This window comes from Aythya ferina (assembly GCF_964211825.1).
Source record: "Aythya ferina genome assembly, chromosome: 1".
NCBI lineage: Eukaryota > Metazoa > Chordata > Aves > Anseriformes > Anatidae > Aythya > Aythya ferina.
The window spans coordinates 205,727,113-205,749,462 of record NC_140296.1 but is presented as its reverse complement, the minus strand read 5'-3'; the positions used below and the strand labels follow the sequence as shown (position 1 = coordinate 205,749,462).

Here is a 22,350-nt window from a genome sequence, read left to right as displayed (position 1 = left end):
GGTGCCTTCGCTTAGTCCCCCCCTCAGCCCCCTTGGTGCCTTCCTTTAGCAACTTTCCCTCAGCTCCTTCCCTCGGCCCCCCGCTGCCTCCTCTGAGCCCCTTGGTGCCTTTGCTCAGTCCCCTCAGCCCCTTCCCTCAAACCACCCGCAGCTTTCTCTCAGCCCCCCTGGTGCCTTCACTTAGTTCCTCTCAGCACCCTTGGTGCCTTCCCTAAGTCCCCTTGGTGCCCTCCTTTAGCAGCTTTCCCTCAGCTCCTTCCCTCAGCCCCCCACAGACTTCTTTGAGCCCCTTGGTGCCTTTGCTTAGTCCCCCTCAGTCCACTCAGCCCCCCGCAGCCTTCCCTGAAACCCTTCCCTGAGCCCCTTGGTGCTTTCCCTTAGCCCCGCTCAGTCCCCTGGTGCCTTCCCTTAGCCCCTTCCCTCATCCCTTCAGCACCTTCCCTCAGCCCCTTCCCTCAGCCCCATCCCTTCAGCATCTTTCTTCAGCCCTTCCCTCAGCCCCCCACAGCCATCCCTGAGCCCCTTGGTGCCTTCCCTCATCTCCTTCCCTCAGCACCCTTCAGCCTCTTCCCTCAGCCCCGTCCCTGATGCCTTCAGCACCTTTCTTCAGCCCTTCTCTCAGCCCCTTGCCCCTCGGTCCTCACCTCACATCCCGGGGCCTCTCCCTCACCTCAGTCCTTCCCTCATGCCCTCAGCACCATTCTTTGGCCCTCGGTGCCTTCTCTGGTCACTCTCTTCAGGCCCACCCCTCAGGGCTTTCCCCCATCCTTTCAGCGCTTATCTTCAGCCCTTCTCTCAGCCCCTCCTTTCACCCCTCAGCACCCTCCTTCGTCCTTTCGTCCCTTCACAAAATCACAGAATGGCCGAGGTTGGAAGGGACCTCTGAAGATCATCCAGTCCAAACCCCTGCCGAGCAGGATCACCTAGAGCACACTGTGCAGGATGGCACCCGAGGCGGGTTTTGAGTATCTCCAGAGAAGGAGATATCTCTGGGCAACCCATCCCAGTGCTCTGTCACCCCCCCCAGTAAAGAAGTGCCCCCTCACATTGAGCCAGAACCTCCTGTGCTTCAATTTGTGCCCATTGCCTCTCATCCTGTCACTGGGCAGAAGTGAAAAGAGACAGGCTCCATCCTATCGACACCGTCCCCTAAGATATTTATATACATTAATGAGGTCTCCCCTCAAGTCTTCTCTTTTCCAGGCTAAACAGGCCCAGCTCTCTCAGCCTGTCCTTGTATGACGGGTGCTCCAGTCCTTTAATCATCCCCATAGCCCTCCTCTGGACTCATTCCAGTAGCTCTGTCTCCTGCTTGTACTGGGGAGCCCCAAACTGCACCCAGTGCTCCAGGTGGGGCCTTCTCTCATCTCTCCCTTCATCCCCTCAGCCCTGTCCCCACTGCCGCCTGTCCCCATGCCCCCCAGGTCCCAGGCTGGCTTTGGGCCCCACTCTGCAGGGTCCCCATGCAGTGGGGTTGCTCGTTTGCCCTGTTTCAATAGGATTTTCCCCAGCATGTTTCAAAGGGCCTGCTCACCGCCAGGCACTCGTGGCTTTAGTTCCTCTTGAAAATAAGGAAAGTTCCCCTTGAAAATAAGGAAGCATGTGGCCTGGGGCTGGATTTGCTCCAAGAATGAGCGTTTTTAAGGAGAAAAAAAAAAAAAAAAAAAAGCAGATAAATAATCCAGTTTCCCTCCACTACCTGGGATCCCAGAAACAGGGTGTGGGGCTTTGATCTCACTCCTCTCTTCCCTTGCCCAGTCGTCCATGTTCTGCTCAGCCCAGGCTGTGAACAAGCTGTTGCAATAGGTGGTGCAAGGAACGAGGTGATCTGGACCGCCTACACAAAGCATTGAGCAACCAGGGTGCCTTTGGGGTGTCCCGGCTCTGGATTAGCTCCGTTTTGGGTGTATTTTTACACGTTGGGGTAGTCACAGCCTTAGCAAACTGAGGAGAAAAAAAAAAAAAGAAAGAATCATGAGGTGATGACGTGACAGCCCACATGGCATTCATGTCGTAGTCAAGGCAATGCTGCAGGTCGTTAGTGTGCTGTTGAGGTAATTACGCCATCTTAACACCTCACAGCCACAATAGCAGTGTGCAAAGTGCTATTAAGCAGTGAGAAAACAAAGGTGTGGGGAAGAGTAAGGGATTTTTCCTGCAGACCATGGAGCCTCAACGTTTTGTCAGAATCCTCCTAGACCCTACTGACACGTCAGAGACTGGAATTCTTGTTGGTGTTGCTGGTCCTGAATGTAGCTACCCAAGGAGTAAGAAAAAAGGCTTTCCACGTCCCCATGCTGTAATATTTGGGTCATATGTATGCAAGTTTAGGGTCCCCAGTTGTCCCACGAGGGTGGAAGATGGACAGCCCCATGTAACCGTGGGCCTTGCTCTAGGAGAGGGGCCCTGAGGTACTGCAGCAGTTGTAAGGAAATGTGGATTGGGAATTATTTCTGATGAGGAAAAGCATGATTTGTGGGGAGATCTCCCTTCAATGACTAGTTCCCATTTCGTGTTATGAAAACATGAGGAATTTGAGGGAATTTATTAACAGTTTTTGGTGGGGGAGAGTAATGACTGCAGCCTTTAGAGGTCAGGCACCATTTCTACCTGGGTTTTCTATGTTAGTGGTTCTCCTCGCCTTCTGGGGCAGAGAGACACGTGTGGTCTCTGTAAGAGGAAAGCCCACGGCCTGACTTTGGTGTGGGCCTATTTCCTGGCAATTCACTATTTCGGCTTCTTTGAAAGAATGATTCATAACGTTTTCTCTAAAATACAGAAGTAGTCATCCGAAGATCTGCTTCCTCTTTTATTCAGAAAAAAATATGAATGGTACATGCAGATGCTGTCAGTCATTTCTTTCTCAGAAGAGATGGAAAATGGTTGCAATGAAATGAATCAGCTGGGAGGTGGAAGCAGCAGTTCCTGAAAATGGTAGTCGCCTCCTGTGTAAAGACAACAAGACGAAGATAAAGCAAATAATTGTCTTTGAGATCATTATTGACTGTGTGGGGCAGCATTAGCTTTGCCAGCTGCTGTGTGAAGCATAAAGACCCAGCTTGCAAACACAGAATGGCGCAGGACCCGTGGGCTCCCTCCCTGTTTCCTGTCGCGTGTAAATCATGGGACAGCAGATGACACAGAAATACAGGGAAACTTTGAGTTTTTATTTTGTAGGTGTCAAGAAAGAAGATAAGCTTGGCATTCGCTTGGCTTCCGGAGAAAATGAGGCTCATGATTGTGCTATTTCTTTCTATCTCTTCTGCTAACTTTTGAAGCCATCAGCTGGTTTCAGCCCAATTTGGCTGAGACGTGGTGGTTTCAGAGGCTCCTTTCTTTGATTTTCTAGAAAATCTGTGGCCTGCTGGATCCCCCTCTTTGTCTCCTGCCTGTGAGAGCATTGGAAGTGTGAACTGCCCACTTGGCTGCTGGAGGGAATCCAGATGGGAGGAGGTCACTTGTGGCTGAAGGTAATTCTGAATAAATGTTTGTGTGGACCTCAAAGCCAAACATTTTGGATATACTGCACCCTGGCTGGCACTGCTGATGCCCAGCACAACTGCTCTTTCACTGGCACAGCTGTCAGGACAGATTAAAGCAGGCAATTTGCTGTAGCAGAGAGAAGAAGTGAAATGAAGTTCTGTGTTTTAGCATAATTTTATTTCAAGATGAAGTTTCCCCACCCAGGGAGTGCTTCCGGGAATGAAGCAGAGCAGGATTCTGCCTGACATTTTGCACAAGTCTGCACCAAGAAATTGCCTGGTTTTGAACAGAAATGTCTCTCTAAATGCAGCAGTCTCCCTAAATGCAGCATCACGAAACCAATTTGGAGAATTGCATAGGCCCCCATGGCCGTTGTTTGGGAACTTCTGATATGCAGTGGTAAAATAGCAAATTTAGGGGCATTGGGCGTGGGAAGTGTTGGCTCAGGACCTTCACTGAAAGAGAAAGCTGGGGAAGAGAGCATGTGGATTTGGTTGTCCTCTTTGGTAGCCCATTATGTTTGGTCATTCCTGCTGGTATGCCCAGAAAACAAAATAATTTCTCTATTTAAAGGCATCATGGAAAGTTTGTGTGAAGACTTCAGGGCATCTTAGGTGGGAGCAATAAATGCACAGCAACACAAAAGTTGAGCCCTCCTGGTTTAATCCAGGTGGACAGAAAGAGCTTTATTCCCACCCATTTCTGCTCTTTGCCCTTTCTGTAAATGAGCATTGAACCAAACAGCAAGGAAAAAGGTGAAATGCAAAGTCAGGCATTTCTTGACCCCAAAGTCCACTTTATTCAACAGTGCTGTGAAGCGTGTCATCCATCCCCTGTAATGCTGTCTTGCCACCTCCTCCACTCAGCTCAAGCAAAACTCCTGAAATCAGTTTGGGACCTTGCAGCAAGAGAACCAAATTTTGCCTAAAATCATTCTTTTTTTTTTTTCATCCTTTCATTAAAATTTTAGGGGAAGTCCTCTAAAACACCAAGGAAATGCCACCTTCAGCTCTACACAGATGCAGGAGTCCTCCAGCTCTACGGTATGTGTGTGTGGCTTCTCTGGGCACAAGTATAACATTTATCACCTGCTTTCCACGTCTGTGGTGATGGATTGAGATCAAATACAAAGGTTTATTCTGCCCCAAGAAATAGCTGATTGAGTCTTTTCCATTGAAATCTTCCTTCTTGAGCCCAGCATAAGTTTACCTAGGTAGGCCAACACATTTTCCAAGCCTACCGATGCTTTCAAGAGTCTCTCATCTCTGAGGAAAGCCCAAATAACTCTTCACCTCCTGACACACCCAACACATGTTGCTTCTTGCTTTCGTTAGAAAATGCATCGTATTTTCGTGGTGATTAAATTCCAATATTTGCTCGCGGTGTATTTGTTTAGTGTACGTCTGCCGCAGTAAAACACGGGCAAGATTTTCAGTTTCTAGATTTTTTTTTTTTTTTTTTTTTTTTTTTTTTTTGCTATTTTGGTATCTTGCAGCTTCCTAAGAAACCAACTTTTTGTTCAAGTTGTGGTGACAAACATTTGAGTAATTCTAGCAGCACTGGGGGAAGCCAAACCAAAGTTGTGAAAACAAACAACCAACCCCCTACAACAGCCTCTGTCAAAACCCAGCTTGCTTTATGGTGTTTTCACAACTATAAAACCACACACTGCACAGGCAGCTACAAGGCCCAGTCAGGAAATGAGTCAAAAATGATGAGTGCAGATTAGCATTTTCAGTGATGAACAAGTGATTTTTTTTTTTTCATCAAATCCCTTCACCATTTTTTCCCTTTTTTTCCAGTGATTATTGAGGTAGTTTCTTAAAAATTAATAGATGTGCTGCTTACGCTATTATTTGCAATGTAAACATGGCAATCTCTGAAGACAGAGTGTTTTATGTAGTACTTTATAAACATTACTTATTCTTCTTTACCAGGCACACGACTGGAGCCAAGGGGACACAAGCTCATTCCGTGACCAAAATGTTCCTGCTTGATCATGGCAAAACGTGAGACTACGTGTATGAGACTCCAGATCTAAACAAAACATCTCTTTCCTCTCTTGCAGTAATTAGTCCTGTAGCAATTAAGCAGAGGGAGCATTTGCAATCATTGTTATTATCTTCAGAGTCGTTCACATGCTTCAGAGCTGGAGTAGGTTGTACCGCTGTTATTGCAGGCTATCTGCAGATGCAGGGGAGTGACATTTATAGGTGATTATATTCTCCTAGATGGAAATATAGATTGTGTCTATATAAGAGCTGCTTTTATTCCACTCTGAGTGATTTCCAGCCTCTATCTCCTTCCACATCATCCTGCTTTCTCCCCAGCATGTGAAGCTCAGGAGGTGCTGGCTGGTCTCAGGAAATCAAGTTTCTCCTGTCCTGAGCCACATCGGTCCATGCAGTGATGCTTAAACCCTTCCATCAGGTGCTATAAACCAGTGATATTTGTACTTTACAGAGGAGAAAACTAAGGAAACGAGTGCTTTGCTGGAGGCCTGATAAGAATTTTTTAAGGCTAAAACATGATTATTCCTGGCCTTTTGTTCTAAGCAGCTGCTTTCAGGTGTTGGATATATATGGATATGTTTTAAAATAGGAACACTTGCTCCTGATCATATTAAACTGAGGTAGACAGTTTTTCTCTTCACATTATTGTCTGTATCACGATTTCTTCATCTTCAACTGATCGACCCCCAGCCCTGTTGGAACTGCAGCTGGGATTACACACAGGTATTAGCAGAGTATGGCCACTCCTGCTGGCACTACCTGCTATTCTCTGGTGCTAAACAGAGTGATTTATCCATTTAGTGTCATCCCTGGACAAACCCTGGGGCAAGAGGTGAGTGGAATCTGCTTGGTTTTCCACCAGCTCTTCCAGCCCTGCTTGTGTTTCGGCGACAAAGAGTGGAATGTCAGCTCTTTGCAACTTCAAATAACGACTGGAGGCCCTGATAAATCGAAAAACAGGTTTGCAGCTATCACATCCTGCCCTTGGGGCAGAATGGATGGCTGCAAGGTATGGCCAGAAAGGTTAACATCTCCTGCTTTGTGAGGCCCCATCCTGGGCTAATCTTTGCACTGCTGCAGTTGAAAGGAAAGCACTTTTAGTTTTTATGCCGTTCGTGCAAAACACTTGGTTTTCTTATTACGTGAAAGTGCTGAATGGAAGTTTCTCACTGGACTTAGTTCTTCCTCCTACGATGTCAAAATTAACATGAAAACATCCACTGCTGGAAAATAGAGATTTTTTTTTTTGTGGTGTTTGTTTCCTACTTAACCATCAGGCACTCAGCTGCTTTCCTGTCCAAGTGGGGGGCAAGCCCAGGAGAGACTTGCATTTTGTACAAGCAGCCACTGCAGAATCGTAAGCAACAGATTATTTTTATAAAAATGTCTTTTCTTATTTTTATTTTTATTTTTTTAATGGTTTCGGACTGTGCTGCTGTGGCTGGGAGGGGGACACAGGTGTTCCTCAGTTGGCAGCGTACCCAGAGCACAGCTCCCAGGCGGCTGGGGAATGCACACACAAACGTGGGCTGCTTTCACCCAGCTCCACCACCACAACCGCTCTCTCACTGCCCTTCCTCCAAGGAAAAACAAGAGAAAATAGGATGGAACGGGCTGAAGGGTTGAGGTAAGGACGGGGAGATCACTCAACAGTTGTTGTCACAGGCAAAACAGACTCGGTGTAGGGAGATTAATAAAATTTCTTACCTATTACTAGCAAGGTTGTTGAGAAACAAACAAACAAACAAAAAAAAGATGAACTAAAAACACCTTCCTCACATCCTTCTGCCTGCCTGGAGCACCTCCTGCCCTCCTCACCTCGGGGCCGCAGGGCTGGTGCTCACCCCTCTCTCCCAGCTGCTGTTGTGCAGCATTTTTTTGCTTAAATTTCTTAAACCCTTTCCTAAATCTGCTCTCACAGAGGCTCAAATGACGTCGCTTAATGGCTGAGCAGCAGCAGGTCCCTTTGGAGCAGGCTGAACCTGGCCCTTATCTGACACGGGGCAGCTGCTGGATTCTCCTCAGAGGCCACCATCCACCCTTACAGCCCCCTCTACCCAAACCTCGCCCCACAAACCCAAAACAAAACACAAAACCTGTGGACGGAGGAAAAACACAACCAGCAATCGCAAATTTGTGGCTGGAACGGGTAAATGAAGGAATCCTGCAGTCTGCCCTCAGAGGAAGCGCCTCTCCTTGCGGATCTGCTCCCGCAGAGATTATGAGAGGGATTTTTTTGACGTGTTTTTAATCCATTTTCTCCATCTCCTTGGCACGCAAGACAGCTGACAGGCAGCGCCTCTTCCAAACCTGGATGGAGATGAGGAAAGCTGCACCCAAATTTCTCTCCTCGCCCCCACGGGTGCCAGCCCATGGGTCTGGTTTCTCTTTGGGTAATTTGCTTTGCCAGGCTAAAACAAAGACACGGGCACCCACCGAGGCTTCTTCCTCACACCTAAATAATCACACTTAAAAAAAAATCACACCTAAAGCCCTCACACCTCAATAATCTGTTGGGAATTAGGGCAGGAAATGCTTTGTTTGAGGGAAAACTCGCTCTCAGAGGGAGAAAAGCCAAGGCTGAATGGCAGATAACCACACAACCCGGCTTCTTTCTCCCACATTTAATAATTTATAAATTATTTATAATTTAGAGACGGAGCAGGAGAAGGCAGAAGATGAAGCCTGTTTATTACCCAGCTCGTTGGGTTTAGCCCTGATAAGCCGGGAGAAGCAGAGAATAACGTGCAAGGATTTAGGGCAGTGCCATTTATACACGTTTTCCCAACGTGACGCACACATTTGGCTCCTTCATTTCGGTCTCGGAGGCTTCTCTCCTGCTCTGCGAGGCCGTGGGGGTGACAATTTAGCGATTTTGCAGTTTTGCTGCTGAGCTGCAGTTGCTGCCCAGGGCTCCTGAGCCGTGTCCCTGCGAGCCGGGGGGGAGCTGACATCGCATCTGTCCCCCAATTTGTCGGCGGTTTCGTCAGCGGGGCCGCTCTCTGCCAGCTCTGCTGCTGCCTCTGTGTGGGCACGGGTATTTTGGAAGCTGTAAAATAAAGATTTTTAGGGACACGAGCTTACCCCAGGAACTACCCCAAGAGAGCAGAGCTGGGGTAGACAGCACAGAAATAATTCAGGGGGGTCACACGCTCCTGGGCGCAGTGGGAATAAGGGATTTGGGGTTTATTTTCGGCTTTCCTCTGATTTTTTTTGAGATCTTTGGCAAAAATCGCTTCACCTTTCCGTGCTGTTGTTTCATCCTGGGTTACCTCGGTGTAAAATTTGTGGGGCAGGCAGGGAGGCGAACGCTGTGCACACGCAGGACCACCAGGACCACCGCATGTTAAGCACCGCGCCCCAGTTGCCCCAGTTCATCCCAGTCCAGTCCCCTCCAGCAGCCCCCAAACCTCTCTTTGCTGCAAGAACCCAATTCCCGCCCCCCCCCAGTGTCCCCAGCATCCCCTCTTCCCACACACCAGTCCTCCCAGTTCTCCCATCCACACATACCAGTACCCCACACCAGTTCCTCCAGTCCCCTTCCCACACACATACCAGTCTCCCCACACCCACGAGTCCCCCACACCAGTACCCCTTCTCCCCCCACCCCATTACCCCTTCCTCCCACACCCCAGTTCCCCCAGTCCCCTTTTTAACCCATGCACCAGTACCCCTCCCCATCCCAGTTCCCCCAGTCCCCTCCCCACACATCCCAGTCCCCCCTATCCCGCAACCCCAGTGTCCCCCCTCCCCACACCCCAGTACCCCACCCCAGTTCCTCCAGTCCCAGTCCCTTTTCCCCCCACCCCACTCCCCTCTTTTCCCCACCCCAGTTCCCCCAGTCTCCCTTTTCCCTACACCCCAGTCCCACCTCTCCCAATACCAGTTCCCCCAGTCCCCCCAGTCCTCCTTTTCCCCACACCCCAGTACCCTCCACCAGTTCCCCCAGTCTCCCTTTTCCCCCCACCCCAGTTCCCCCCACACACCCCAGCCCCCTCTCTCACCACCCCAGTTCCCCCAGTCCCCCTTTTCCCTACACCCCAGTCCCCCCTCTCCCCATCCCAGTCCCCCCCAGTCTCCCCAGTCCCCCTTTTCCCGACACCCCAGTACCCTCCACCAGTTCCTCCAGTCTCCCTTTTCCCTACACCCCAGTCCCCCCTCTCCCCATCCCAGTTCCCCCAGTCCCCCCCAGTCTCCCCAGTCCTCCTTTTCCCCACACCCCAGTACCCTCCACCAGTTCCACCAGTTCTCCCAGTCCCCCTCCAGTTCTCCCAGTTCTCCCAGTCCCCCTCCAGTTCTCCCAGTCCCCCTCCAGTTCTCCCAGTCCCCCCAGTCCCTCTTTCCCTCCCCATCCCCCTCTCCCCACCCCAGTCCCCCCAGTTCTCCCAGTCCCCCCAGTTCCCCCAATATGGCCGCCCCCCCGAGAACTACAACTCCCAGCAGCCCCCGGGGCGGCCCCGGCCATTTCGTTCCGTCCCCCACCGGTTCCGTCCCGTCCCAGCCCCTCTGGGGCCGTTCCGGGCCGGGCCGGGCCGGGCCATGGAGAGCCCCGTGGGCAGCGGCTCCCTGAGGGGCGACATCAGTGCGTGGGGCTGCTTTGGGGGATTTGGGGATGATTTGGGGCATTTGGGGCTGGTTTGGGGCATTTGGGGCTGGTTTGGGTCTGATTTGGGGGATTTGGGGGATTTGGGTCTGATTTGGGGCATATAAGTCTGATTTGGGGGATTTGGGTCTGGTTTGGGGCATATGGGGCTGGTTTGGGGGATTTGGGGCTGCTTTGGGGGATATTGGACTGTTTTGGAGCTGATTTGGTGGATTTAGGATTGGTTAGGGGCATTTGGGGCTGATTTGGGGGATATGGGGCTGGTTTGGGGCATTTGGAGATGGTTTGGGGCTGATTTGGGGGATTTAGGATTGGGTTTTGGGATTTGGGGCTGGTTAGGGGCATTTGGGGCTGGTTAGGGGCATTTGGGGATGATTTGAGTCCGATTTGGGGGATTTGGGTCTGATTTGGGGCATATAGGTCTGATTTGGGGGATTTGGGTCTGGTTTGGGGGATTTGGGTCTGGTTTGGGGGATTTGGGTCTGGTTTGGGGGATTTGGGGCTGCTTTGGGGCATTTGGGGCGGCTTTGGGTCTGGTTTGGGGGATTTGGGTCTGGTTTGTTGGATTTGGGTCTGGTTTGAGGCTGATTTGGGGGATTTAGGATTGGCTAGGGGCATTTGGGGCTGGTTAGGGGCATTTGGGGCTGGTTTAGGGGATATGGGGCTGGTTTGGGGCTGATTTGGGGGATTTAGGATTGGTTTTTGGAATTTGGGTCTGGCTAGGGCCATGTGGGGCTGACTAGGGCCATGTGGGGCTGGCTTGGGTCTGGTTTGGGGCATTTGGGGTGATTTGGATCTGGTTTGGGGTGATTTGGGGCTGTTTTGGGGTGATTTGGGTCTGGTTTGGGGCTGGTTTGGGGCTGGTTGGGAGGATTATGGGGGATTTGGGGTCAAGGGGTTTCTTGAAGGAAAGGGCTTGGAGGATGCTTGTGGGGAGCCATCACCGCTCCCCCACCAATGCACGTGTTGGAGGGCGATATATAGGGCAAACCTTTAATTCATGCTGCTGGAAGCTTTTTGTCATTTTCCCGGTCCCGTTGGTGGCAGTCCTGGGGCTCGTCCATCCTTGGGATTTGTGCCAAATCCAGGAGAAACCCCACTGGAGGCAAAAACGCCCTGCTCAGAAACCTAGGCAAAGGGCATGAGGACCTAACGAGGAAATAAAAAAGCACATTTGTGCTGTGAAAATGTCAGTGCTTTTGGTAAAAGGGCCGTATTTTATAGTGCTGCCTGTGGCCGGGTCGTATTATTCAGTATTTTGAAACAAAAAGGCAAATCAACCCCAAACTGTCAGGCTTCTGCTCCTCTCTGCCCTTTTTGTACGTGGATGAAAAGTTTCAGCGTGGAGCACGGCGAGAAACCGGCTTCGCGTTCCAGCCGAGCTGCCTCTCTCCTGCTCAGAAACCCTTTTTCTCTTCACTTGTGTCCTTAAAATTCATTTATTCTCCTTTATTCCCCCCTCTCTGCAGGTTTTTGGGCCGATCGAACGCCGGTTCACGAGGCAGCCAGGCGGGGAGAGATCCTGCAGCTGCAGCAGCTGATCGAGAGCGGCGCCTGCGTCAACGCCGTCACCTACGACTCCATCACCCCCCTGCACGAGGCGAGCCTGCGGGGCCAAACGCAGTGTGTCAAGCTCCTGCTGGCCGCGGGAGCCCAGGTTTGTGTTTGCTCCTGGTTTCCACCACGAAACCGAGCCCCAAAGATTGATTTTTTGCTGTAGGATTTGGGCTGAAGCTGCAGCTCTTGCTGCATTCTCATCCTGTGTTGAGGTCGAGAGGATCCTGGAGTGCTTATCCCTTGTAGGAGGGTCTTGGAGTAACCTAGGGGAAAAAAAAAAAGGCTTGAGGCCGCTTCGTTGTGATGTCTGAATTTATTTCTGGGGTCTGGATTCGCTCCATCTATACCCAGGCTCTTAATTTGTGAATTAAGAGACAGCTTTAGTCAGTCTGGGCTTTCTTGACAGTCAGCAGAGGGAGGGAAGCGTCTTCAGGAGGTGTTTGGGCTTGAGGAGATCTTAAAAAAACTCCCTGTAAGTATTTCCCTGTCCCCCTCTCTCCACTCTGACTATTGACAGAGTCCGGGATGAATACAAATCTAATTAATCTAATTTAGGTGACTCAAATATCTAAAGCTATCCAGGATGAACCAAGGGCAGAAGGGGAGCAGGGCACACGTAGATGTGTGAGGAAATTTTATATTTATTCTTAAATTTCTTCTTCGATTTTATTGTGCAAACACAAATCTGCCAAAGAGTTTTCTGGATGTATTTGGAGTCTGGTGCCTTCAAGACTCGTGACGTGTCACATCCTAAAGGTGGCTGTCCTCAAAGCAAGCCTGGTTAAACGGATTGTGTGTACACCCTGTACTCCTCCTCGCTGCAAAGTCAGCCAGTTCAGAGGGAGCTGAACTTTGCCCTGGCACAACCGGGGAGTATTTGTACACCGCGTTACGCTGGCTCAGCTGCAGGGCTTGTGATGTTCAGCAGGAGAAGCGCAAGGAGGGAAGTTACATCCTGAGCCGTGGCAGCTACTCGTGATATTCGTGTCTGTTTGTGCCCTGGGAGTGTTCAACAGCACCAAGCAGGCTGCTGGCGGTGTCAGCCGACTCCTTCCTGAGCTCAGCACGGTTCTGGGGTTAATAGAAACAAAAACGAGGGTGCTGCCATGCAGCAGTCTGTAAATGCTCAGCTGTTTTTCTGCCCTGAAGGTGGACGCCAGGAACATCGACGGCAGCACCCCGCTCTGCGACGCCTGCGCCTCGGGGAGCATCGAGTGCGTGAAGGTGCTGCTGTCCCACGGTGCCAAGGTGAACCCTCCCCTCTACACGGCCTCCCCTCTCCATGAAGCCTGCATGAACGGTAAGCTGGCCTGCTCCTACCTGCAGGAGGATTATTTATTTGATTATTTATCAAAATAAAACCACAAAAAAAAAAAAAAAGAAGACCAGCTACCAGAAATCTTAAGTAAGGCCGTTGTTGCTCAGCAGATCATTAGGGCTCGAAAATGTCCACCTTATAGAGGCACAGCTCCCTTTGAGGAAACAATGCATGGCACCAGATCCTAGGCAGATAAAACACCACCTTCCTGACTCTCTGTGAGCAAACCTTGAGCCAAACCATCTGTGTTGCTCTTGCAAGCAGAGGAGAATCAGCCACGAGACTCTTTTTTAACCAGGCGGTGCTGTCGCAGACCCCCGTGGCTGTCGAGAGCTTCTGCTGCTGCCCAGAGGCTGGAGGAGGCTGTGAAGGGAGGTGCTGCCTGCTCTGCTCCTTGTCCCTCTCACAGTCTTTTCAAGTCCACGGGACAGGAGAAAGCTTCAGGGGCCAAAATAATGTCCCAGCTGGAGCGTGCCTGCTGCTCTCTGCCCCTCCTGTCTTCTCCTCAGCCTCTTCTAGACATTTGGACCTGAGTTGTGGAGCAGGAGCAAGCATCGGGGATGGCTTTTGAGAGCAGCAGAGGCATTGGGAGCAGCAGAGAAGTATTTCAGAGGGGTATTTCACACACAGCTGCTGCTCTGGTCCTGAAGGTGAGCTAATCCACCCAGGGCACGGCCAGCTCTGCAAACCACAGGCTGTTCAGCACCAGCCCTCGAATTCAGGTTTATTTGACCTGATTCCCTGCAGAGGCTGCGAGCTGTAGCTCGCTGCCACGCAGCTGTGACTTCCTCGTGCTCCGTTCTCAGCCTCCATCCTGCAGTAAAACCTTTTGTCTCACAAGCAGTTTTATTTTACATCCGCCACCCCAAATATTGATCAGCCTGCTCCTGGCTCAGGCCCATCCCGGCGTGCCAGGCGCTCCCATTTGTGCTGGATTCTTTTTTTTTGACTCGTCTCTTCCCTCCCCAAAGGTAGCTCAGAGTGCGTGCAGCTCCTCATCGACGTCGGTGCCAACTTGGAGGCCCACGACTGCCATTTCGGGACGCCCCTACACGTGGCCTGCGCCAGGGAGCATCTGGACTGCGTGAAGTTGCTGCTCAAGGCAGGTATGGCAGCCGCGGGGTTTGTTTTGGGGCAGGCAGCTTACGGAGGTGCCTACGTGCAGCATTTCCCTCCCGGTGCTCTGCAGTGAATTATTGTACAAGAACTTAACCATTTCCAGCATGACATAGGCAAAACCTTCCACTTTTGTCACCTTTAACTGAGCAAAGCCTAATGCTTAAGCATTTTTTTAGCAGATGCCTGTCAAAATCCAGTTCAGGATGACTCCAGCGATGTTTTCACTGTCCTATTTTAATAAAAAATCCTAAATCTTCACCCCTCTGGATCAACGTCCCAGCAATACCAGCTGGCGTGCGTGCCTTCAGCTGTGCTGACGTGTTCCTGTGGCTTTGCATGAAGTTTGATGTCCAAAAAAATCAGAGGTGAAGTCACCTCATGCCTCTGGGAGATCTGCTTAGCGTTATGCCTAGAGGAGCTTGCTGGAATTTCAAGTCGGTGCCGCGTGCTCCAGCTTTCACCTCCCGGCTTTCTTGCTGCTCATTTTAGCAGGGAGCTTGGAGCTGAGCTTCTTGGTTTTGCCCCTGCTTACCAAGAGGTGATTTGGCCCTGGGACAATTTGTTTTGTGGAATGTTACTTGTCTGGAAATCGGGCAGCTAAGCCAGCTTGTTTCCTATCCCTCCAGTTCTTGTGCACCCTTCTTCAGATTATACTAATTAATTCCTGAGACATTTAACTCCATTAACTCAGAGGAGTGTGGATAGCTCAGATTTAGATACAGAAGAGTCAGCTCTATAAACTTGACGAGGTTCAGCTCACCTGCACTGAACAAATCAGTTGACAGGGCAAATATCACAAGTTTTGGAGGCATTAGAAAGACCTTTCGTTGTCAGCTAATTAAAGCCCAATTTTCTTAGCCAAAATATCTAAGCAAAGCCTCAGTAATGTCTGCTGGAGAGCTTCCACAGCTTGTGAGCTTGTGTTTCTGTTCAAATAATTAACAGGGAGGCTCCTGTTTGCTTCGACTGTGAGCACTCAGTTGAGATGACCAAAATGGCTCTGCTGGTTTCAGAACTTCACACTCAGCAGCTCATTTACCTAGTAAATTGACCCAAATCCTTTCTCTGCAAGGAAAACATAAAGCCAGAGAAGAAAACCCAGGCATTGGCAGCACGGAGAACTTGTTCAGCACTTTGGTTTCCTGTTTGTGCTGTTTTGTTTGGATCTCGTTCTTGCTGCTCGTACGTGTGTTCATAGCATTTTTTTTTTTTTTTCCTCCACTTCAACCACTCCTTACATTTGGGTCAAGTGAGGCTCTCGTAAACGGGTTTGTTTTCCTTTCTGGTCTCAGGGGCAAACGTGAATGCTGCTAAACTCCACGAGACGGCCCTTCACCACGCAGCAAAAGTGAAAAACGTGGACCTGGTGGAAATGCTGATTGAATTCGGAGGAAACATCTACGCGAGGGACAACCGAGGCAAGAAGCCATCGGATTACACCTGGAGCAGCAGTCCCACAGCAAAATGCTTCGAGTACTACGAAAGTGAGTGAGATACGATCCCTGCCCTGGGAATTCAGTGACTGATGGCTCCGTTGCACCATATCAAGATTCCCAGTCCACTTTGATGCGTAGATACCTGATCATCTCCCTAGGAAGGTGTAGAGTTCTGGGTGGTAAACGTCAGCCAGCTGGCTGGAGGCTAGCTCTGCTTAGTTGGGGGTGAATGACAGAGGTAAGATGGCCCAAATCTTGCCCTCGCTGAATTCAGGTCCCTCTCGTGTGTCAGCGTGAGCATTTTCACTTTGGGGCCTTAAGTCAGATGAAGGAAATCAATGAAAATTTGTTCTGTAGGAGGCAGGGAACGTGTTAAACTTCAGCTGCATTGGCTGGCTGGTTTTGGAGGAGACATTTGACTGAGGTTTGAGGATGACGTCAGGTCTTTGAGGACCTCAGAAGTGAGATTCACAAACCCTTCTGTACTTTTGCACACTTCAAACCCCCAGCACTGCACGATCCTGAAAATCTTTCCTGGCTTTACAACTCTCTGCACAGCGAGCACCTTACAGCCCCTTCTCTCCCTGACTCCTGTTCTCCGTGTAGGAGTCTCTCAGAATTATTCACTGCTTTCAGACTGCAGCAAAGCGTGCTGTTCTGGCCCTGGCTGAGCTGGGTGAAGAGGCTGAGCCTTACAATGCCATAAATACTTGTTAACACCTCGCCAGGGTTTACTGCCCCCTCAGCTCAGCTGGCAGAGCTGCGTGTGTGGCTGCTTTTTAATGCAGACCGTTGTAACAACACCGTGCTAACTAAATACATTTTTTTTTTTTTTGAAAATGTGTGGTTAAATTCAGGACTAGACCCAGGACAGATCCGAATCTTGGAGGCTGGTGATTGTTGAGGCTTTTAGGGGCAGGGATAGGAGCTCGTTAGGTCTGACAACACCAGGAGCAAAGTCCCTGATCCTGATTCTGCCTGTGTGTGCGTGCGTGCATCGAAATCTGGGCTCGAGGCTGCTGTCTGAGCTGCAGCAGTAACCGTGCACCTTTTTTTTTCGTTTCAGAAACGCCCCTGAGCCTGTCACAGCTCTGCAGAGTTACGGTGAGAAAGGCTGCAGGGCAGCGGGCACTGGAGAAGATTGCCAAGCTAAACATCCCTCAGCGATTAATCCAGTACCTGTCCTACAACTGACAGGGCTGAAGGTGACCGGCAAAGGACAGGACAGTGGCTTTAGCTCGCACAGCATGAAGTATCCGTCTCTTTCTCTTCTACCTCCCCACGAGAAATGAATTTTAATCGAAGCCAAGCCCGATGTAAATAAGTATTCACGAGGCAGCACCTCGCGCCCCTCCCTCTCCTCTCTGAGCGAGCGTTTCGGGCAGAGACGGACTCGAGGCAAGGTGCAGCCCCGACCTGCAGCCCCAGCCTCTCCCTGGGGGGATCTCTGAGGCTGCCGCCGCGTTCCAGGCTGCAGTGCTCACTCTTGGCACGGGATTAGCCTCGCCTAATTTTAGCCGTCCCTCTCCTTCACGCGTCTCCGGGTGATCTAGCCAGGCTCCCTTTGCAGTCAGCGGAGAGAAATGGATACTCGGCGAGCATGATTCATGTCTCCTGTTTTAGATGGTTGCATTAGGATGCTCCACGGCGCCTTTGGAGCGCCCGTCTGCTGCCTGCAAAGGGATTTAGAGGCAATAACACTCGGACACGGGTGTCTGTGCTTCTGAAAGGGGAGCACAGGGAGCCTCGGTGTTAAAAACTCGAGCAAGAACCACCTCAAGCCACGGGACGAGGCTCGTGTGAGCTGTGTGCTGCAGCTGGAGGCGAGTTAACCCCCCAGCTAATCAATCTGAAGGCACTGCAAGCAGTAAGCGACCTTCCCTGAACTTCAGCGGGCTTCAGCCTCAGCAGGAGGGCAAATTCCTGCCCCGAATGACAGCACGTGTTCAGAAATCCTCAAACTCAGGGCTCTCACCCTCCTTCACGCTGTGAATAACCGGCAGCTTGCCTCCTGCCCGCTGCTCCTGCACCCTTGCCAGGGCTCAGCCTCACAACGGAGGGGAAAAGATTGTAAGCACAGGGTTAAAGAGCTGCCGTGGAGCCGAATGCACTTTAATGTTGACCCCTAAATCGCTTCGTTTTTTTAATTTTTGGTTAGGCTCGTTCCCCCCTCACCCCTTTTGTGTTGTTTTTTTTTTTTTTTTCAGCGTGACATCGCGTAGAACTGGCACTGAAAGCTTTTGAGGTTCTGCTCTTTGTAGGACTGTCTGTTTGTTACACTACCTGGGTTTTTTTTTTGTGTGTCTGAAATACCAGAAATGTGAAATTGCCGAGGCGCTCAGGGAAGCTCTGGAGGTGTTTGTTGTGGGATTCACCCCCGCGTAAAGGTTTTTAGTGTATCCTTCACCAAAAGCTTCCTCGTTAGGCTGCTTTCTCAACATTGCCTGAGCTGCTGAAATACTGAAAATGGCCAAGTCCACGTTTCCACTATAAACCCAACCCAAAAGCTCTCCTGACAACCCCGAATAAAGCGACCAGTTCCCTTTTCTGTTACCTTTCTTCCCTCCGAGTTGCCTCGCTGACGGGTTCCTCGAGTCGTGTCAGTTTTTATTCGTCTTTAACCCTAGGAGAAAATTTCCTGGAGCTGCTCGAGCAGCTGTGATGAGTCCTGCACAGCTCTCCTCCGTGATTTACCCCCTGGCCAGGGTGAGTGATAAAGGATTTGGAAGATCCCAAAGCCCCAATTCACTCTGGGTTTATAGGGACGGGCCAGTGCCGGATTCCTTCGGTGTTTCGGTGGCAGTCCCTGAGGGTTTGGGGATGGTTGGGCCTCATTTTGGGTTCCAGCCATCCAAAATAACCCCATTCCCATCCCATTTGGGAAATCCAGGTGCAAAATAGGGCCTGGCTGCTTCTGGCCCCGCTGGTGAACACTGGGGATCTCCAGAAACCTAAATTACACCCGTGTGGCTTGCCTGGCCTGGCATTAAGGGCGGGCTCTGCCCTCCACGCTGCTGCAGCGGGACAAAATCCTCACGTTTCCTGCCCATAATAATTAAAAAGGTAATTTTTCACCCAACAACACAGCCGCAGCTCGTGCTTTGGTGACCTGTGGTCCAGGGTGCCCTGCAAACACCCCGATGCTGCATTTAGGGATCGAGACAGGGGCTTGGAAAGCTCCGACCTCAGTCCAGGAGGAGTCCAGCACACCACAAAGATGTGATTTGTGTTTTTTTGTGTGTTTTTTTTATCAGATTATCTGATTTTTAAGGGTTCCCATTACATTTGGAAGACCCTATCTGCAGGCTTGTGTGGTTTTTGGGCTGCTGGTTTTATTTTTTACTTTTTTGCAGAGGGACGCCGGGATTTGGCTGATGGTGGCTGAGAGCTGGAGGGGACGCTGGAGGAAATAAAAAGCCCCAAAATATTCAAATTCCTCCCAAATATCAATCCACAATCCCTGCTGAAGAGCTGGGATGGAGGAAACCCCTTCCCCAGCAGTGCTGCTCCCTCGTCGGGCTCACCAAAAACCCATCAAAGCAGCGTGCTCCCAGCAGCTCTTACAGCCCTAAACTCTGCCCCCTTGGGCTCTACTTCACCTTTTTTAATTTTTTTTTTTCCCCTTTAATTGCGTTTTTCCTAATCCTGCCTGAAAATTAAGGGTGATGACAACCCGCCCCCGCAAAGCTCTTGGCTCTCCTCTAGCTCCGGGCTCCAACCTGCTGCCTTTTAAAACCTTTTTGGAGCTCCTCGGATCCCCCAGTACCCAAATCCCCGCTGATTTGGCTCAGGACGTGGGTGCGTGGTGTGTTTTGGGGGAGAAAACCGAGAATTGAGCAAAAACCCAGAGAGCAGGGGAAGGAAAAGGCCCCAAATCCTCCCTGTCTGGGCTCCCAGCATTTGGGGCAGTGGTTCATGGGGTGATTTATTTCCCATTAAATACCCCAACGGTGCTGGGATGGAGCCTGGACCCGCTCAGCTGTGGCCTCCTCCTGCTCCCCGTTAGCCCCTGCGGAGCTGCTCGTCGTCAGCATCGTTTTGGGCTGAAAAAACCCAAATCCTGGCCCCTTCCCAAGGTGCCAACCGCAGGTGGCATCCCTGGAAGTGACGAATGGATGGACGTGTTCCCAACTTGTTGCCAGGCTTTATTTTTATTTTTATTTTATTTTATTTTATTTTATTTTATTTTATTTTATTTTATTTTATTTTATTTTATTTTATTTTATTTTATTTTATTTTATTTTATTTTATTTTTCTATTCTATTTTTTTGCCATGCTTGGTTATTTACTCCCCTCTCTAGAGGGGAACCCAGCTCAGCTCTTCTCCACGGGCATCCCACTCCCTGCCAACCTGGAACTGCAAAAAAAAAAAAACTTTTTCCCCACTTTTTCACAGCCTCTCCTCTTTTTGCAGGCTCCCTTTTTTGGCAGCCTCTTTTTTTTTTTTTTTTAGCCTTTTTTTTTCAGCCTCTTTTTTTTTTTTTTCCAGCCTCTGTCTCTGCAGTCTCCCTTTTTGTCCATCCTCCCCCTTTTCTCCCCTTTATGCAGCCTCCTTTATTTTTATTTTTATTTTTATTTTTATTTTTATTTTTATTTTTATTTTTATTTTTATTTTTATTTTTATTTTTATTTTTATTTTTATTTATTTTTATTTTTATTTATTTATTTATTTTATTTTATTTTATTTTTATTTTTGCAGCCTTCCCATTCTGCAGCCTCCTTTTTTCAGCCTCTTTTTTTTTTTTTTAGCCTTTTCCCAGCCTCTTTTTTGCAACTTTTTTTTTCAGCCTTCTCTTTTTTTCAACCTCTTTTTTCAGCCTTTTTTTTAACCCTCTTTTTTTTTTTTTTCCAGTCTCTTTTTTTTGCATCTTCTCAGCCTCCCCTTTTTGCAGCCTCCCTTTATTTTTGCAGCCTTCCCATTCTGCAGCCTCTTTTTTTAGCCTAATTTTTTTTTTTTTTTTTTTTTTTTAACAGCCTCTTATTTTTCCAAACTCTTTTTTGCAACCATTTTTTTTTCTATTTTTTTTTTATTTTTGCAGCCTTCCGTTTTTGCAGCCTCCTTTTTTTTTTTCCAGCCTCTTTTTTTCAGCCTTTTTTTAATCCTCTTTTTTTTTTCAGCCTCTTTATTTTTTTCTTTCTTTCTTTTTTTTTTTTTTTTCATCCTCCCTTTCTGCAGGAGGGCTGGGAGTTGGTGCAGATGCCAAGGGGCCTCCCCTTCCCTCAGGCAGCCGCCTTCCCTCCCTGCACATCGCCTCCACTTGCTGGGGACGAGGCCAGGACTTTGTGGACGAGGAGAAAAACAGGGAAAAATGGGGAAAAAAATCCCTGCTTTTCTTTAACATCCTCCGGGAGCTCAGAGGAAAGCCTCTCAGTGCCTCCAGCGGGGCTGCAGAAGTTTTTGGACCAATATTTGATGTTTTTAAAACAAACGTCATGTTTTAAAACAAACATTTAGCAGAAACACCAAAATGTTTCTGCTAAAAATCTGCGGGAACGGGGAGGATTTGGGGCTGACCCAGCGCTGCAGGTGAAGCTTCTCCCATCTCTCCTCCCCATGGGGGCTCGCGAGCTGCGTATCCCCCAGAAACACCATTTTGGAGAACAAAAATCCCCAAAATATGTAAAACTCCAGGTCTCCCCTTGCCAGGTGACCCCAATTTGCCACCCCATGTAACCCCCAGGTCCCACCCCAGGTGCCCCTCACCAAGGTCCCACCCTGGAGGATTTCCCAGGTCCTCACCCCACTGTCCCCATGATGAGGTTTTGGGGTGAAACCTGCAGGTTTCTGCCCCTTGGCACCCCATGGCCACCCCCTTCCACCCCTTCTATGGCGGCTCAATTAACGTAATCATTAACGAAGGCCGGATCTGAGCCTCCCAATGAGTCACGGGGCGGGGTGCGAGCTTGGGGCCAGATCCTGCCCCCTTTCCACCAGTCCCTAAAATTTGGGCCTCAAAAGCCGGATTTGGGGAGCAAAATGACCTCTTTTGGTGATGCCAAAGCAAACGGTGCCGACAGAGATAAGCGTGGTCCTGCCTGTCTGTCTGTCCATCCTTCCATCCATCCGTCCATCCATCTGTCTTTCCATCCCAAATGGTGCCGGGGGAAACCGTGCCAAGCCGCCGGGAGCCCAAATTGGGTAAAAAAAAAGGGCGATATTGGGCGCTTTCCCCAGGATGAGAGATGCCGACGAGGGTGCTGGAGTTCCTGGCCGGGCTCCAGCCTCTCGTTTAAGGCCGTCATTAAGAAAAACAGCCCAGGAGGAGCGGCGTGAAAAACGGGCTGATAATTAAACAGCCCCGGAACAGAAGGAGAAAAGGTCAGCCCCAAAAATACCGCGCGCCGCTTCGCTTCCGGAGCAGCGCATTAATAAATAATCACATTTTTTTGGGGAAGATCTAATTTTAGCGGCTCGGTACGATAGCCTGGTGTGACCCTGTTGCTTGTCTCAATTTTGCCAGGCTGGGGCTTTTTTTTGGGGGCCAGAAATGCCCCTTTTGTGTCTGCTGCGGGGCTGTGCGCGAGCAAGAGGGCAGCGCATGGTGAAGGCGCCGGGTGCTGGCACGGCGTGCTTGGTTCGTTAGTGACTGAGCGTTAATGAGGCTCATTGTAATTAATCCTCTTTCCAAAGCCTCCAAATAGAGAAAGGAAACCGCCCTGGCCAGCAGTGGGAGAGCTGCTGCGGTTGGGTTTCGCCCTCTTTGTAGGGAAACTGAGTCACGGGGAGGGCTGTGGGGTGGCTGACAACTGGGAAAAGCGAATCCTGTCCTGACTTTGCTTGGGATGGGGTTTTTGGGGCTAAATTCACCCCCCACCGGTCCT

At 50.0% G+C, this 22,350-nt stretch overlaps 1 protein-coding gene and 1 long non-coding RNA gene across 2 annotated transcripts; one reads left to right on the top strand and one right to left on the bottom strand.

The window, feature by feature from the left end:
* Positions 1–8,155: 8,155 nt before the first annotated feature.
* LOC311430041 lies at positions 8,156–8,926 on the bottom strand. Its single transcript, XR_014688513.1, has 2 exons — positions 8,737–8,926; positions 8,156–8,544 (listed from the first exon to the last, which is right to left on the bottom strand). It is a non-coding gene; the product is annotated as an uncharacterized lncRNA (long non-coding RNA).
* A 1,038-nt stretch (positions 8,927–9,964) lies between these two features.
* ASB13 (ankyrin repeat and SOCS box containing 13) lies at positions 9,965–18,074 on the top strand. The gene is made up of 6 exons (XM_084507255.1): positions 9,965–10,077; positions 11,568–11,755; positions 12,805–12,955; positions 13,945–14,079; positions 15,385–15,576; positions 16,595–18,074. Exons 1-6 carry the CDS (start codon positions 10,035–10,037, stop codon positions 16,720–16,722), a joined length of 837 nt encoding a protein of 278 aa, XP_084363381.1. The 5' UTR covers positions 9,965–10,034; the 3' UTR covers positions 16,723–18,074.
* The last annotated feature ends 4,276 nt before the right edge of the window (positions 18,075–22,350 follow it).